Source organism: Drosophila arizonae, chromosome X, assembly GCF_054131065.1.
Source record: "Drosophila arizonae isolate 15081-1271.41 chromosome X, UAZ_ARI_1.0, whole genome shotgun sequence".
NCBI classification, from domain to species: domain Eukaryota; kingdom Metazoa; phylum Arthropoda; class Insecta; order Diptera; family Drosophilidae; genus Drosophila; species Drosophila arizonae.
The window spans coordinates 12,398,368-12,416,450 of NC_142927.1; the positions used below are offsets into that span (position 1 = coordinate 12,398,368).

Below are 18,083 nucleotides of genomic sequence, written 5' to 3' on the forward strand. Positions count from 1 at the left end.
AAAAATGTTTACAAGTTCTAAGACCTATTTTATATGCAAATACATGGATTTCTCATGAGTTTTTTTTTTTTCGTTTTTGTAGTTTTCTTAATTTTTCTTTTTAGCTGCATATATATATATATATATATATATATATATATATATATATATATATATATATATATATATATATATATATATATATATATATATATATAGTTAGAGTGCACGTATGTGTGTGATTGTTGTTTTGTTTGTTTGTTTTATTTGTGTGTCGGTGCGTTTCGTTACATTCTCCATTTACTCTTTTCTATTCTCACACACGATTTTGATGCTTTGTGTTTTTGGTTAGCCATGGACATATCTGATGGCATCTCTAATTGCTTTATACATATTAAGATGTATGTACAATGCACTTATTGCACTCTCGCTTTTCTCTTATTATCCTACTCTCTTTCTCTCAGTTTCTCTCTAAAAGCTATTGCACTAACGTATCCTTAAGCTACGTATGTAAGTTTAAACATTTAAAATTTCATTCCAAAAAAGTTACAAATGTGTATATATATGCATATATATATGTATATATATATAGTTAGTTGTATATATATATATATATATATATATATATATATATATATATGTTTGTGTGTGTGTGTATATGTGTAGTTTAGCTTTTAAATATAGAACGCGCGACTTAAAGATATCCTTTGTTTCTCTTGTTCGCTCTCTGTTTCTTTCGTTCGGTTTCAGTTTGTACAAACGCGTTCAATACATATGAAGTATTTGTTATATATACGTATATATATATATATATATATATATATATAGCTACAAGAAATGTGGGCTGTGTATGTAAGGGGTGGAGGAGGGGTTTGGTTAGAGGGGGGCATGGCTGACCAGATGACATATTTGTGTATGTGTGTGTGTGTGGGTGTTCGTTGTCAACAACAATTTCTGCACGCTGCAGCGCCAACAATAGCCGAAATTATAGCTAGATTTATATATATAAATACATATAGCTGACATACATACATACATAGATAAATACACCACATATATATATATACATATCTAGCACTTCGTCAGCTCATTTTGGCGCTTTCGCGATACTCATTTGGTTTTCATAACAATTATTGGTTCGAGTATCTTTAGCATATCATTATTCTCAGGTGCGCCCGCTCCGTTGCCTCCTGCTCCGCCGGCAGCGCTGCTCGCACTGGTCGCCGTTGCCGCCTGCAGCTTGCTGTAGCTCTGCTGATGCTGATTGAGGCTGACCAGACGCTGCTGCTGCTGCTGCTGTTGCTGTTGCTGTTGCTGATTGATGACGATCGCCTCGTGATGTGGCTGCTGCAGGAGGCTGCCCGTCATCTGATGTAGTTCGTGTTGCTGCTGCTGCTGCTGTTGTTGCTGCTGTTGCTGCTGTTGTTGCTGCTGCTGCTGCTGCAATTGTTGAAGCTGCTTGTCCTGGTCATCAGCATCGCCATCGTCCATCTGCGAGTCCGACTTCAGCACAAAGCTATCCCCGCCATCCGTATCGTTGTCGTACATCTGCTCCGTCGTATCATCCTCCGTTTTGCCATGGAACTCGGCGCTGGCGCTGCTGCTGGTGCGCGGCGTATGGCTGCGCATGCGACGCAGTCGGGCGTATTCCGCCTGCTTGGACAGCCGCTCCTTGCGCTCCTCATTGTTCTCGGTCGCACGGATCTGGGCACGCTTGAGACGCGCCCGTTCGCTCAGCTTCTGCAGGCGCACCGCTCGCTGCTCGGGCGATTCATTCGCACGCACCGCACGCTGATGCGCCGCCATTTTGTCCAGCCGAATGCGCTTCTCCTCCTCCGTCTCGTACTTGTTGGCGCCGCTGCGTCGCGGCGTGGCAGCGCCATTGCCATCTGCCGTGGAATGTGCATGATGCAAATGATGATGGCTTTGATGCAACGGCGGACGTCCGCGTCGTCCGCTTCCAATGCCCGAGCCCAAATGCGGTGCGGAGAGCATTTGATTCAACTCCTGCTCCAGCAGTGTGTTCGCCTTCAGGTGATCCTCGCTGGTCAACAGGCTGATCTTACGTGGACGACCTCGACCCATTTTTGGGAATTCGTGCAACAGTTGCTGTTGCTGCTGCTGCTGTTGTTGCTGCTGTTGCTGTTGTTGCTGCTGCTGTTGTTGCTGTTGTTGCTGCTGCTGCTGTTGCTGCTGCGGATCCTGCTGCTGCTGCTGCTGGCCCAGTCCGGTGACAGTTAATGTAGGATTCGCACCGGTCGGCGCCGTCAGTATATTGTATTGACCCGGCGCCGTTGGACTGCTACCGCCGCTGGCATTGGCGAAATGCACAGGTGTAAACGGCGGCGGCACCGTATTCGGCCCGATGCCCAGCTGGAAGCCATTCGGATACATAGGATAGTAAGCAGTGGCACTGGCTGCCGCCGATCCATTGGCTGCACCGGCCGCACCGCCGCCTCCGCCAGCCACCGTCACAGTGCCGCTCGCTCCGCTGCTATTGGCCGTCGCTGGAAATGTGGCCAGGTATGGTAGCTGATTGTAGAGCTGGGTCCCGGTTGTGGTTGAGGTTGTTGCTGCTGCTGCTGCTGCGGCGGCTGCGGCTGCAGCGGCCGCTGCTGACCCAGGCTTAAGCACCTTCTGCTGCTGCTGCTGCTCGGCGGCGGCCACAATCACCTTGGCCTCGTTCTGACCCAGTGTAACAGACCCGCTGTTATCGTTCGTCTCGCCAGACTGCAAACAGAAATGTTTATGGGTTTTTCAGGTTTTGTGCGGCAAGTGAGGTTATGTTGAAGAAGTGATATATCTCTCCTCTCTCTCAATTTCTCTCTGTGTTAAACTCTCTATTTCTTCTCCATATCCTATCTTCCTCTCTCTCAGCTATCTTGTTAAGTTGGCTGCGCCAGACTTATTTTTAATTTTTTATATATTTTCATTATTATAGATGTATAAAGTCACACAATCATCACAGATGCATATGAGTTCAAATGAATTTCTTACTCCTGCCAAACTAATCTATCTCAGTTACAATAAGAATCCATTTTTAAGATTATGTGAAACATAACCTCTAAGGTGTATTTTTAAGACTATGAGAAGGACCTATTCCATATCTAAATATATAGTTTTTTTATCTCTATATATACATATCCATTTAACATATTAGTGTGAGGGAGACTGCTAGACAAACATTCAGACAGACAGAGGCAAAGACGATGATTTCTAGTTAGTTTTGTTTTTTTTTTTTTCCTTTTCGGAATGAATTGAAGACACATGAGGCATACATTCTGTGGACAATACACAACTTTGAGCTTTAATCGACTTTTGGTTTTTTTTTTTTTTCGTTTCTTTGTTTATATACAAAAGAATTTGATATTTATACATTATAGTTAAATATTGTATCAAGGTTAGGTTTTGCTTCTTCTGCTTCTTCCATTCTTTTTCGTATACAAAAAGTAATTCACCCCGTTTCAATATGTCATAATAGAAATATATACAGCAAATATTTTTTTTGTTCCAATTAATTAAAACTATTAAACCCTTTTTCGCCTGTACGCTCAATGTGTATTCCGATCGTAGTTAAATATCTTCAATTGAATTCGAAACAGAACAAAAAATCAAATATTTAATAAAAACAAGGAAGAATTTAAAGGGTGAAAGAGCTCCCCATTTTTTTTCAGTTTCACTGTTTCTCTTCTCTTTCGTTTTACTAAGTGAAACAAAATTCAATGGAACACGAATACTAAGATAATAATTAGTACAACATCACTAAGGAAACTCAAAAGAGCTCTGTTCTAAACTCTTTTGTTTTACTAGGTGAAACAAAATGAAATGAAACACAGGTACGACAACATTGGAAAAGCTCATAGCTGCAGTTAGTTCTATTGTCTTTACATTTGCTGTTCTGAACTCTGTTGTTTTACTAAGTGCAAATAAAACTAAAAGGTAACATATAAAATATGAAAAAATTCTAAAGTTCTATTCATAATAAAGACTCGAAACTTTGGCTTGAACTTCAGCCTCTCTCCCCCTTCGCCTCCCTCTCCCTCTGTGTTCTTGTGCTTCAGTAGTTGTTTGTTTGCTCTTCTTGTTCTTTGTTCTTATTCATTTTCTTGCTGTTGTTGTTCTTGTTGTTTAATTCCCGCCGCCCTGGCACTGCCTACGGCTGCATACGCACCTGAAGTTCCACCATATTGGCGTATTTCTGCTTATAGAACTCGAGCTGATTGGCAATGCTAAAGTGCGGGACATGCGCCTGCAGCAATTTACCGGTTTTGCCCGGCTCCTCGCCATAGATCTGTTGGACAAAGATGCTGCCCGCCTCGGCGGCTCCGCTGCCACCAGCAACGCCATCGATCAGCTGCTGGGCACCAAGGGAGTAGCGCGGCTGCTGCTGCTGCTGCAGTTGCTGTTGCTGCTGTTGTTGCTGCTGCTGTTGCTGTTGCTGATGCTGTTGCGGCTCCTGTTTCAGCTGCATCGTCGGTCGCGCTATAAACATATTCTGGCCCATATACTCGATGGCCTGATGCTGCTGATAGGCCGAGGCCGGTGCAGCTGTCACCAGATGCTGATCGTCGGCGGTAACAGTTGCTGCTGCCGCTGTTGTGGTGTTGCTGCTGCTGCTGCTTGTAGTGGTGGCATTGTTGGCAGGCGCTGATGAGACGTTTGCCTGATTTAAATTAATATTATGCTCATTATTACAATTGGCTGATTGGCCAGCTACGTTTGCAGCGGCGGCGGCGGCGGCAGCAGCGGCTGTTGCCACTGCTAGCACCTGCTGCTGCTGCTGCTGCTGCTGCTGTTGATGTTGCTGCTGCTGCTGTTGCTGCTGCTGCTGCTGAACGGTCAGTGTATTGGAATTGGTCGAATTGGTCGATGAAGACGACGACGAATTCTGAACATGCACCTGCACCTGTTTGTATATCTTTTTCTTTTCTCTGACCTTTTTCGCATAGTCGTTCAGCTTTCTCAGTCTTTCCTTCCGCTCCTCCGCCGACTCGCTGGCGATGCGCTGTCTGGCCCGGGCGGCCATCTCTGCCAGCCGTACCTTGCGTTGTTCGGCCGTCTCGCTGGCCCGATACATGCGCATCCTTTCGGCCAGCTTGGCCAGACGTTTGGATCGCTGATCCGGCGATTCCATGGCCCGTCGCAATCGTTGCCGGGCCGCATTGCGCACCAGCCGCATCGCCCGCTCCAAATCTGATTCATTCTGTCGCCGTTGGCGATTCGCTTCGGCGTTACGCATCAAACGTTTTCGATATTCGTCTTCACTTTCACGCTGACGTCTCTCGCGCATCCTCTCAGCATTGCGGGCCAACCGCCGTTGTCTCGCCTCTGGACTCTCGTTCCAGCGCTGCTGATGTTGATGATGATGGTGTGGTTGTTGTTGCTGTTGTTGTTGTTGTGGCTGTTGGGGCTGCTGTTGCTGTTGTTGCGTATTGCTGTTGCTGACCGAGGAGGTGGGTCCCAGGGGTGTAGGTGGCGGCTGTTGCTTGAGCGAGAGCGGCTGTGTGTAAGCGGGTAATGTTATTTGCAATTGTTGCTGATGAAATTGTTGCTGCTGCAGATGATGCTGTTGCTGTTGCTGCTGTTGCTGAAACTGTTGCTGCTGCTGCTGTTGCTGTTGCTGCTGTTGCTGGTGCTGCTGCAATTGCAATTGTTGTTGCTGATGTGTCGATAGGGGTACCAACAGCGCTGACTGATGCTCGATAAGAAGGCGCGCATTTGGGCCATTTATTGCCAAAAGTGTTGCGTATTGTTGCTGCTGTTGCTGCTGCTGCTGGTGATGGTCAAGTGTTGGTTCGATCTTTATCCCATTGGGATCTGGTTCCATTATTTGGCAAAGCCTGAACAACAATCGAAATTGTCGTCAAATTATTTTCGCTACTGCTGCTGTTGCTGTTACTTGTGCTACGATCGATTAATGCAATGCCTCCTTTCCAGTCTGTTTTCCAGTCAATAAACAGCGATGATGCTCGAGTCCCCGTCCTTTTGCTGATATCGATAACTGTTGCTACGATTGCTATTGCTATTCTTGCTGTTGTTCTTGTTCTTGTTGTTGTTGGTCGGGCGACAATAACGCTGGCGTTTTGATCGCCGCATTTAACAGCCGTTCTCGTTTTGCTTGCGTTTGCGTTTGCTTTTGCGTTTGCCTTGCTTGTTTCTCGTTTTTCGCTTTTGTTTTGTTTGCTGCTTCGCAGTTGGGGTTTTTGTTATATAAAGATTGCACCAGAATTATCGTTATCGTAAATCGCTATCGCTCTATACGCACGCACACATGTGTGTGCCAGTATCAGATCTCTGTGTGTGTGTGTGTGTCTCTATATTGCTTTTTCTTTTGCTTCTTTTTTTTATTATTATTATTATTATTATTTTGTGCGTTTTCGTTTTAACAACTTTTGGCTGCTGCTGATGATGATATTCGCTCTCACACTCTCTCTGTCGTGCTCTCAGTTTTCTTTACCGTCGCTCTCTCGCAATCGGTGTGACTGTTGTTTCGGGTTGTGTTTTGCGCATCACCTTTTTCTTTTCCTTCTTTTTTTAATGTATTTAATATATATATATATATATATTTTTTTTTTTTTTTGCCTGCCAATCAATTTGCAATATGCTTCTAAATGTTGACCGCTGCCGTTGACGCTGCCTCAGCTATTTTTCCTGGCTGCCAGCTCTTCCTCTTCTTCCTCTGCACATGCAAAAATGTCGGATGAGCGAGTGGGGGAGAAAAGAAATGAAAACAACAAAAATATTCATACAGATAGCAACAACAACAAATGGCATTCAAAACGTACGGTTTGGTTTGTGTCTCAGCTAAACGAAATTGCGCACCTTTCACTGCGGTTCTCGCCTAGACGCAACTATTCGTGTTTTTTTCTCTTTTTCGTCTTATTTGTATTTTTTGTATTCAATGTTATTGTGCAAAAATGCCGTTGCGTGTTTGCGATTCGCTTTATTTTCGTTTTAGATTAGTTGACTGTATTTTTGTCTTCTTTTTCTATCTTTTTTCTTTTTTTGGTGGCTACTTTTGGTGCGTGCGCACGTTTCTTCTTCTTGCTTGATAGTAAATGACAATTGGCGCCGCCACCGTTGCCGCTGGGCCGTTCCAATGACCATACGACTGACTGACTTCCAGTGCTTTCCAATCGATTTTTCACATGATTATACGCGCACATACACAGCCACATGCACACATTGGCTGCTTGGCTGGTTGGCTGGCACGCACATACAGACACTCGTACTCACACACACACACACGCACACACAGAGCTACGGCTACAGCAAACGGCGGTCTCTATTCATACATACACACACGTCGTGTCTGTCCGTATGCCGCACATACATACATATGTATATTGTATTTTATAAATATTTTGATGCCTTTTTCCACAATTGTTGCATCAGTTGCAATTCATTTCATATATTTAACACTTTGCCGCTCCAATTTGTCGGCATTTGTGAAACGCACACACACGCACACGAGTGCACTATAAATATATTTGTATATTTATATATAGATATATATTTGTATATGTATATGCGTGTATATAAATATATTTAGTTTCCCATATTTCGGCTTTGCATTTAACAATTGTTCAATTTTCCCGAATTGCTTATGTTTCACTTTTCCTCAATTGTTTTCAGTTTGTTTTCCCGAATGCTTAAAAAAACGCGCTAAAATTATCCGGCAAGTGAAATGCTCCGCCGTTTTCTGTACCAACGCACACAACAACACATTAAAAAATAAATACAACTGGAATGTTGGAAACTGGATGTGTAGGTGTGTGTATGTATACATGTAGCATCAGGCGATAAACGCGCCGCTGCCGAACAGCCCACAAGCAAAAAAAAACTATCGAACAATATTGCGCGCAATTTCGATAGGCACGAAGGAAAAGTAGCTATGTAAGTGGGCGCGCACACTCAAAAAAAATATCGTTTCGTAATTATCCCAACTACAATTATTATGATTACAATTTTGAGAATCGAAATAAAAAGGCGCTTTTCTTTTTAAAAATTGTGAATGCAACTTTATTCAAGTATTCATTTTGTTTTTCGTTTGCTTCTTGTGTTGGTTTTGAGTGTTGTTGTTGTTGTACATAGAATATTACAATTACATAAATTGTTTGTTTCATAATTTTACATCAAAACAATTTTCTTTTTCGGGGCACCGTTACAGTGGGGGAGTAATTCAAAAGAAAAAGAGAGAAAAAAAACAATTTGAAATTTCGACTAGAACTTATATTATATATATATATATTTATAATTTATATTGTTGCTTTTAATTTTGTTTTGTTATTTATTACTTGTAGCTGGCGGGTTAGGAAGGGGGCGGGGAGGCGTTCAATGTTACTATAACAATATGCCATATACATATGTATATAAATATATGTGAAAATGTATGCGTGTGTGTATGTATGCATGCATGTTTGTGTGTGTTTGTAAATATCATACATAATCCTGTAAGAATTATTTATGCACATGTGGCGGCACACACACACACACACACACACACACACACTGACAGGAGGTTGCTTATATTGAATGTTTGGAATTTGTTTTAATTTTCGCTTAGCTATGATTTTTTTCCTGTTGGCTTGTTAATTGCAAATATGAAACGTGGCAGCTTGCACAAATGATCGCCAGATGGCGCACCTGTTGCAGTCAGTGAAAAACAAAATGCCTATTGAAAATGTATGTAGGTGTGTAAAATGCAATTAGAAGACAATTTTGGAGACTCACGCTGCAATTTGTCAGCAATGAGTCACCCTGTATGCAAACGTCTATGTTTATATGTGTGTGTGTGCATATGTGAGCTTGTGTGACTGTTGTGTGCGTGTGTGTGTTCATATGGGGTTGAAGTTAATTTTGTTGCTTTTTGCATTTCGCTTTTTGGGGTTTGCTGTTGCTGTGCTGCTTCTACGCACACACATATGTTTGTAGTGTGAGAGGTGCATACATTTACACATGACTGTGTATGTGTTTGTTTTCGCGTGTGTGTGTATCTATATATTATTCTGTGTTTGTGTATATATATAACTATTTCTATATATATGTACATACATACATGCACAAACATATGCATGGTTGTGTGTATGTATGTAAGTATACACACACATATATATGTATGCATATACACATACATATGTATATTTACTGTAAGAATATAATGCATGCATTATAAAAATACTTTATTTTGTGTTTTTTTTTTTTTTTGTTTTTTTTTTTTTTATCCATATTCTTTTACTTCATTTTTGTTGTTGTTTTGTTAATGTTAACTTATAAAAAAAAAATTTCTCACACTTATTTTTGCTGCCAAAAAAAGTGCCTCGTTTTTTCCTTCATTTCTTTTTAATATTATGGTTTTCTTCTTTTATATATGTATATATATATATATATATATATATATATATATATATATATATTATTTATATTTAAATTTTATGCGGCTGTTTTTTCCTCTTCTGCTCAATTTACTTATTAATTTTTTTCTTCTTTTTCTCCTTTTTTTTAAAGTCATTTCTATGTCAATGTTATATGTTGTTTCCATTTGTTTTTTATGTATACAATATATATATATATATATATATATTATTTATAGCTGTTATTTGTTGTTGTTGGTGTATATATTTATATATATGTATGTATATATAATTCTGTTTCCTTCCTATATTCTTTGCTCGTGCTGCTCTGCTCATACACACACGTAAACACATGCATAACAGCATATACATACATAGTATGTAGCTATGCATATGTGCTTCTTCTTCTTCTGATTGCTTCTGCTACTGCTTCTTCATATGCTTTCTTCTGCATGCTGCAGCTACTGCTACTTCTTTTTTTTTTGGCGTGTGTGTTTGCTTGCACATTTCTGATTAGATACCATTTGATTAGATTCTGTGTGTGTTTCTGTTTGTGTTTATGGATGTGTGTGCACTTTACTTGCTGAAGCCCGCTTCACAAGCTTCCAATGTTGCGCTCTGATTGGAGTAACGCGCCAGGCACATGCATGTGTGTGTGTGTGTGTGTGTGTTTGTTAGTTTGTCTGATTGGATGTCTAATTGGGCTCTGTGTAGATTTGCTCTTTTTTGTTTTTAATAGCCCTTAAGGCGATCCTCGAGCGGCGGTTTAATCACCTTGGGCGCACTGGCCCTGGAGACGCGCATCCGTTCAGCTGCCTTGGCCAGGCGCTTCTTGCGCTCGTCACTTGATTCGCTGGCGCGCCGCAAACGCTGACGGGCGGCATTCTTCATCAGTCTTAAAGTTCTTTGTACTTCGTTTTCGTTTTGCCTGCGTACACGATTCGCCTCCGCATTTTTGGCCAAACGCAGGCGATATTCCGCTTCCGATTCCTTCGATCGTTTGTCCCGCATTCTCGCCGCGTTCCGTTCCAGACGCCGTTCCCGTGCCTCAATCGATTCGTTGCTGCGCCGCCGTGCCGCCTTCTGAGCCCGCGACGATTGGTGGCCAAGTGCGACGCCGGTGACAACGAGGCCGGTGGACAAATGCTGATGCAATGGATGCGGCTGCTGCTGCTGTTGCTGCTGCTGTGGATGTTGTTGCTGTTGCTGTGGATGTTGTTGCTGCTGTTGTGGATGTTGTTGTTGCTGCTGCTGCGGATGCTGTTGCGGAGGATGTTGCTGCTGTGCTGTATGCTGTTGCTGTTGTGTATGCTGCTGGAAGCTGTTGTCAGTGCCGCTGCCGCCGCCGCTATTGCGGGCGTTGCTGTTGGCGTTGTTGTTGCTGCTGGCTGAATTGTTGCCGCTGGCGGAGTTATTGTTGGCGCCGCTGTTGTTGCCACCGTTGTTGTTGTTCCCGTTACTGTTGTTGTTACCACTGTTGTTGGTGTTAACAGCAGCAGCAGCCGCTGCAGCAGCTGCAGCAGCAGCAACACCTGTACTCGCACTCGCCGCAGCAGCGGCCGCAACTGTCGTATAATTATTGTACTCAATTAAGCCTCGATTGCTTGGGTATAGATGATGCATGGGATTCTCATAGCTGAGATATTCCGGCTTTATGAAGAACGAATCGCGTGCCGTCAGCGGCGCCGTCGGCGAGTTGAGGAAGTATAAACGGCTATGATGATCTGTGGTAATGCTGCCTCCGCCGCCACCCACACCCGCGGACATCGGAGAGGGTGTTTAATTGTCGATGGCAAATGTATATATGTAGATATATCTTTGATGGCGCCCAAAAATTTTTGTGTAATTTCCTCTTCCTCCTCCGCACACGCACTCTCTCGCTTGTTGGCTCCGTCTTTCTCTCTCGCTCTCGCTTGCCGTATCGCTGAGTTCCGCTCTCTCTCTCTCTCGCCCTTCTCTCCAACACTCTGTTTTGCTGTATTTTCTAAAATTTATTTTTTTTGCGTATTTTTTTTTTCGCGCGCGCAATACACACACACACACAAGTTGCAAAGACGGCTCGAAAAAACAATGTGGCGAGTAAACAACAAAAGCGACATATAACTAATCAATATGGAAAAAAAGAAACTTCCAAATTCTGATTGGAAGTCACAATTTCCACGATATACACGCACACACCGACGAACACGCATGCACCAAATAATTCGCATGGAAGTGCTGTTTACTCATTTTGGCTCTGTTATGCTCAACGCTGACTTCCAGTTGTTGGCGTATGTTGCTTGTTAAAGGTGTTGCGGGGCGAGCGGCACTGCTTTATTCCAATTGTCAAAAGATAGCCGGCACGGTTGCAGAGCAACACACACAGGGCTGTAATTGTAAACACAAATCGATAACAAATATTTTCAAATATATTTATAATCAGTTATGGAGAATTACACTTTTATAATGATTCTTAAACATTTATTATTATGGAAATTATAATTTAATTATAAGAACATCATCTATGCATACATTTAATCATCTTACTTGTTGGCTTTATTAAATTTTCTAAAAATATATATATATATTTTTTTTTTTACATTTTGCACTGCATATCTTAAATTTAAGTTATTTGTTTAATATCTTTTGTAAAACTTTCAATTTTCACAAATTAATTATTTTTAACATAAAAGTGTTAAAATTTACTATCGCTGGTGCGGTATCGTATCGAATCGAGCATTACTTATATATCGATATACATATTTTGTGGTGTAAACATCACCAACTGAGCTTAAACGGACTTAACATGTAAGTGCTGTAAGAATGCGCTAACATGTAAAGTTCGTAGCAGTATTTTTAATGGATAGGTACCCCAAGAGCAAGTTGCTGCGTTGACGTCACAAGCCACATGTATTGTCAATAAAATTATTTATAGTTAAATTTTATAGCTACCGGTATACACCATTTATTGTTGAGAAAAACTAAGAAAATAAGTGTGGACATTAGCATGCTGTTTGCCTTTTTTTCATATGTTACTCGTCGGCTTAGCAATCGTGACGTCACTATCTGCACATGCTTCGCACTCTCAGAGCGCGCTGCTTAACTGCTTAGGGCAACGTTCCACCTTGTCAATGCATATGTCATGTGCTGATGTTTTTGGTGTTGGGTTTTTTTATTTTTGATTCTTTTGTTTTGTCTTGTCAGATATTTGCCGTGAGCGGACGTCTTATGTTTAGCGCTGCGCTGCGTCGCAGTTTGCGTAAATTGACTTCAAAACAACTGAACATAACTGTAATCAGCAACAGCGCATTTTTTTGAATTGTGTTTAAAACCGTTTGTCAATGCGAATTGTGAAAATTCATTCATTCATTCATTCATTAGTGACAAGTTCGTGTTTATTAAATATATTTATTTAAATAAAATCAATGTTTTTTTTTTACTGTTATTTATTTATTTTTTTTTTTTTTTTGATTGCAAACAAAATGTGAAATTCGGCAAAGTGCAGGTGCAAAAAATGTAGAAATTATTAATGAAAAGAACAAATTCAACAAAATTTATGTAAGCACCTTAAAGAAATATGGCATATAACATAAATTTTAATATATGAATATCAATAAATGCATACATACACACATACATAAATACAATACGAAACGAACATGAACAATAAAAGGCAACTTTACACATTCCAATTTGATTCTCTGCTTGTGTGAAAAACTAATAAGTAAAAAGAAACGGAGAAGTAGCAGCAGCAGCGGCAACAACAATACAACTAATAATAATAATAACAATAACAACAACAACAATAGTACCAGCAGCAGCGTCGGCAGCGGCAGCAGCATAGGCACGGCAAAGTAGTAGTAGAAGAAAATAAATAGCAATTTCGACTAAATAAAGGTATGTATGTATTTAATATATGCGCGCTTGTATATGTGTGTGTTACGTTTACTTTACATACAAACACTATATTGAGCTATAGATATAACTGCCTGTCTGTGTGAGTGTGTGCATATTTCGTTATTAGTTTAACTCTTCAATTTATTTATTGTTATTATTACTGCCATCGTTTGTATGTATGTGTGCGTGAGTTTGTGTATGTGCTGTTGCTGCTGCTGCCGCCTGTCGTATTTGTATCTTTCTGTCTCTTTCGCTAGTTCTTATTGTTGTTTGCCATTAACTATGCTCACTTGAGCTGAGCCACTGGAATAGTTACGTTAAATCATTGCGTGTGTGTGTGTGTGTGGGTTTGTTTGTGATTTAGCTTGCGGCAGAGATTACGTTGATAATGCCAAGAGAATTTTTTTTTTTTCTGTGTGTGTGCATGTTTTTATTTATTGTTCTCATAGATATTTATACACCCAGGGAGAAAAAGAGAGAGAGAGGGAAAGAGATAGAAATGCATATGCATGTATGTATAAATTTAATTAAGTTTAATAATTGCTGTAAATTTTCAATTGCGATTCAATTTGATATACAATTCTGCCAGCTCTTATATTTTTCGCATTTTCTCTCTTCTTTTTTTTGCATTTCTTTTTTGAGTCTTGTTTCAGTTTAATGACCTCGCATTTTCATGCTTCTTGTAGCTAATAACTTTCTTACATTGCGCCATTTTGTCACGTCTTTAAATCTAACGAGCACACACACACACACATGCTCACACACACACACACACACACACACACACACACACACACACACACACACACAGGCATATTGACATTTAGGCTAGGCATATGCATCGATTAATATAATCGATTAATCAGGCGCAGCTGTCAGCGCATATCTAATGCCAGTAATTGGAATCCATTGGAATGCAAGTGTGAGGGCGAAAGAGACAGATTTAATAAGATTACCTTTTGCTATTGTGGCTTTTCTTTCCTTCTGTTTTAGGTCTGCGCTGTCATCCCAATTGCAAATCTAGTTGGGCCGATAAGAGTGCAGCCGCTGTAAAAGGCGCACGCTCAAAGGCATTTTCAGCATCTTTTAATGATCCTTTGCCCTGCCTTTGTCTGGCTGCCAGCAGCGGCAAAAAATATCGCTTGGCATTTTACGACACATGCAAAACTTGCTATTTAACATAACCATATCCATTTCCAGACTCTGCCTCACAAATGCACACGTACACATGCATACCAGCATACATACATACATAGATGTAACAGAGTATCATTAAATGCAGATCTCTATAAAAGCATAAAAAATACATTGTTGTTGTTGTTGTTGTTGTGGTTATTGCGTTCGCTTCAAAACGAAACCAAAACCGAACCAAGCTAAAGCCAACAACAACGGCAACTACCTATGCACATGCATACATTCACAAACATGCATACTCACACACTCACTCACACGCACACATGCATACATAGCCATAGCAGCAATCCATAATAATCTTCCCGTAATTTATAGTCCAAGACAATTTATGTAATTTACAAATACCAAAAATGAAAGAGACGGCAAATTGACGGAATGTGCACGAATGAGCGGGTGAGAGCGAACGAGCAAAGCAAACGTTGAGAGCGCAATGCAACTGCAACTAACGATAATAACAATAACTGAAAAAAATATACGCAACAACAGCAACGACAGTGTACTAAATAAACAATTCAACAAATTTGATCCGAGGCGAGCACACACACATATACGTATGCATATACACACACACATACATACATAGACGAAAAAAAAAACATCGTCGACTCGCACACGCATATCAAAATGCATATGAAAAAAAAAGAAAGAAAAATATGTGTAAGAAAACGTATAAAACAACAACAGTAAGTGCAGCAGCAGCAGCAGCGCTGCAAAAACGGCTCAACTAAGTTGGCTTGTCGGTAGGGCAGGGGGCGGGTGGGCGCATTCAAACAAACAGCAACGCTGACAGTGACTGCGGCGGCAACTGAGACGGCGACAGCAACGGCGACGGCGGCGCGTATACAGAAAATGTCGTTTGTTTTTGTTTTTGCTTCTCAAGTTTTGTGAACGCATAAAATAACAAGTAGAAGAAAAGGAAAAAGAAGTAGTCATAGTAGGAGCCATAGCAATAACGCATCACAACGAAGCCCAGGTACACTAAAAATAATTTTTATTAAAACAAAAAAAATAAAAATAAAAAAAATGTATTTATATTTAGTTTGTTATGAAAATAAAGAAAATAAATATGAGATAAGATCTAAGTAACTTTTTCTCTATACATACATAGCTTATCAGCGTGCATGTCAAAGTGATTGTACACACTCGTAGCTCAGAAGAGTATACACCAAAGGTAGCATTACAACAACAACAACATAAATAACTAGAGAAAAATTATAAAACTTGCACAAATACTAGTGCAGAAAGACACTGACACATAGAAACAGAGAGCGATGCAGACAGCCAGGCTCATGCACTCGCACACACACACATACAAACCCATGCGGTAATTGCATTTATTACACTCTTGCGCTCTCTTTTCTTTGCGCCAAGTCTCTTTTAGTTGCGCTCTGCGTTTGGTCCCGCTGCCGCTGCCGCTCCCGCTCTCGCTAAGAACGAACTGCAGCAAATAAAGTAATAATTTCTTAGATAAAGCATCAAATGTGTTTTGTTTTCTTCTATCTTCTTTTGACTTTCTATGTATGTTTTCGACATTATTGTTGTTATTGTTGTTGTTGTTGTGGGTACTGCCTGGAAGGGCATTCGTGTTGCGACTTGTGCGAGTGCGAATGCGAATGCGAATGCTTTTGCTTGCGGTTTAAAACTTTGCATTGCGTTGCATTAATGATGTTGAAGATGACGAAGACGATGACGATGATGATGATTATAATGATGATGTTGATGGGGCTGAGAACTGGGTGTAGAGTTATACAAAGCCAAGCACTTATACATATACACACAAACAGTTGCATTCATACATACATACATATATAGCAACATAGGTGAGAGGACTTGCTGGTTTGGCATCATTTATGGCGCTGCCTGGACTGTTGCCCGCCCCTCTCCACCAATCGTACGCTCGCTCTCTTCGATTACCGTCCCCCCTCTCTTCGCCTTCAGAACACAAACTCGTCTATGCGAATGCTTTTGTTGTTGCTTTGCTTTTTATGCGCTTTATTCTGTTCCCAGTTTTCAGTTCTCAGTTCCCAGTTCTTAGCTCCAACTTCTCACTTCTGAGTTGTCGCTCTGTGCGCTTATCTTTACTGCTGTTGCCGTTGCCATTGCCAAGTTTTTGTCTAGTTTTGGTTTTTTTCATTCCTTTTCTTTCAACTTTGTCTTGCGTCTCGCTCTGACGCTTTACCACATTTGCGTGTTCCTGCAGCGCTCTCCTTGAGTCTTCTACCTTCCTTTGAGCACACACACCCACCGCCCACACGCATCTTAGCTTGTTTCTTTCAATTTCGCATACCCAGTTTCTTACCCGAGTCAAGGAATGGGGTACATTGACTTTGGGATTTTAGTTTGTTTGCTCAGATTTGTGATAGTAAATTTATTGATATGTATTGATATTGATATTAAAGTAAAATATATGATTGATTTTTCAGTAATAAATGTAGCACTTAATACATCAATAAATGAAATTTGAAAATTTAAAATATGTATAATCAGAAATATATACAATATATAATTATATATCTTAATATTGTGTATATTTCTGATTATTTATTTATTTATTTAGTTCCATATGATTCTTCAGTAATATTTATTATTAATTGATATTTTCATTTCATACAAACACAATATAGATTTAGATCTTATAGGGTATTTTGTTAGTCCCTCTTTGCTTTGCTTTTTGTGTTTTTGTTGTTTTTATACCCTGAACCCATTTTCAATGGGAAATCAGGGTATAATGGTTTTGTTGAAATGTATGTAACAGGGAGAAGGAGGCGTGGCAGACCCCACAAAGTATATATATTCTTGATCAGGGTGACGAGCTGAGTTGATTTGGCCCTGTCCGTCTGTCTGTCCGTCTGTCCGTCTGTCCGTATGTATGAACGCGTCGATTTCAGAAGATATAAGAGCTAGAGACTTCAAATTTTTTTTAAAATGTCCGTAATTACAGCGCGCATATCAAGTTTATCATTAAAATTCGATAACTCATCCCGATCTTTTTTTATCGATAAAAAACCTTATCGAAAACCAGTTATAAAATTATATCTTCTACACCTTTATTGCTAGAGTCTCCAAATTTTTAATGTATGCTTATATGCTATTTATACAATTTCGGTTTTTGTTAAAATTTACCCCCCACCCTTAAATTCACCCCCTCACCCTCACTTTTGTAAAAAGCGTATTTCAAATACTAGAGACTTGTGCTTTGGCAATTACATGCATATCCATGTTATAATCATAATCTGAAAGTTTCATGAAGATCGTACGTCCATAAAAAAAGTTATTAAACAATTAAGTTCTCATAGTAAGCGCACACTGCAGCCCATGCGTGTTTATGCGTGGGTGCTTGTGTGTGTATGTGTTTTTGTATGTGTGTGTATGTGTTTGTGTATGTGTGTTATTGTTATTGAAATATCTATTGCTCCAAGGGTTCAGGGGATCTCGTAGTCGAGCAGTCTCGACTAGAGCTTTCTTACTTGTTTTCTTTTCTTTGTGCAACTTTAACTAATGCTTCTTCTTCTTCATTTGCTGCTACTTCTACTTCATCCCATTTGATGTGCCTTGCCTTGCCTTGCCTTGCTCACATCCTCTACGTGGGCATCATCATCATTATCGTTGGATTTATCATAATCGTCATTATCGGCAGTTGTTTATTTTTGCGACTTGCTTTAGCGCATTCCTTTGCCCCCA

The 18,083-nt window shown here is 40.4% G+C and overlaps 3 protein-coding genes across 11 annotated transcripts in view; 1 reads left to right on the plus strand and 2 right to left on the minus strand.

Annotated features, from left to right (window-relative positions):
• LOC108619677 (uncharacterized) overlaps positions 1-18,083 on the plus strand; it is a 38,478-nt gene that overhangs the window by 2,096 nt on the left and 18,299 nt on the right. For 2 of the 8 annotated variants that reach the window (XM_089473249.1, XM_089473248.1), the window contains exon 1: positions 12,487-13,208. The exons of 2 other annotated variants lie outside the window; for them this stretch is intronic. The gene's annotated coding sequence lies outside the window, so the exon portion shown is untranslated. Of the gene's footprint in view, positions 1-12,486; positions 13,209-18,083 lie in introns of those variants that run through there. 4 more of the 8 variants (XM_089473250.1, XM_089473251.1, XM_089473253.1 and 1 more) reach the window with 4 other exon arrangements.
• Positions 213-7,782, minus strand: LOC108619676 (uncharacterized). Of its 2 annotated transcripts, XM_018016397.2 has the most exons (4): positions 6,765-7,782; positions 4,916-6,658; positions 4,151-4,642; positions 213-2,709 (listed from the first exon to the last, which is right to left on the minus strand). In XM_018016397.2, exons 2-4 carry the CDS (start codon positions 5,804-5,806, stop codon positions 1,090-1,092), a joined length of 3,003 nt encoding a protein of 1,000 aa, XP_017871886.1. In that variant the 5' UTR covers positions 5,807-6,658; positions 6,765-7,782; the 3' UTR covers positions 213-1,089. The 2 variants fall into 2 exon arrangements, with proteins under 2 accessions (XP_017871886.1, XP_017871885.1); XM_018016396.2 differs by having other exon boundaries at positions 4,151-6,658.
• Positions 9,334-11,649, minus strand: LOC108619716 (uncharacterized). Its single transcript, XM_018016455.2, has one exon. It carries the CDS (start codon positions 11,097-11,099, stop codon positions 10,065-10,067), a length of 1,035 nt encoding a protein of 344 aa, XP_017871944.1. The 5' UTR covers positions 11,100-11,649; the 3' UTR covers positions 9,334-10,064.

Excerpts from the sequence above, each read along its gene's own strand:
- LOC108619676 (XM_018016396.2), bottom strand. The coding sequence starts at position 5,806 with ATGGAACCAGATCCCAATGGGATAAAGATCGAACCAACACTTGACCAT. Across the intron at positions 2,710-4,150 it reads CCAATATGGTGGAACTTCAG|TCTGGCGAGACGAACGATAA; the intron begins GTGCGTATGCAG and ends TTCTGTTTGCAG.
- LOC108619716 (XM_018016455.2), bottom strand. The coding sequence starts at position 11,099 with ATGTCCGCGGGTGTGGGTGGCGGCGGAGGCAGCATTACCACAGATCAT.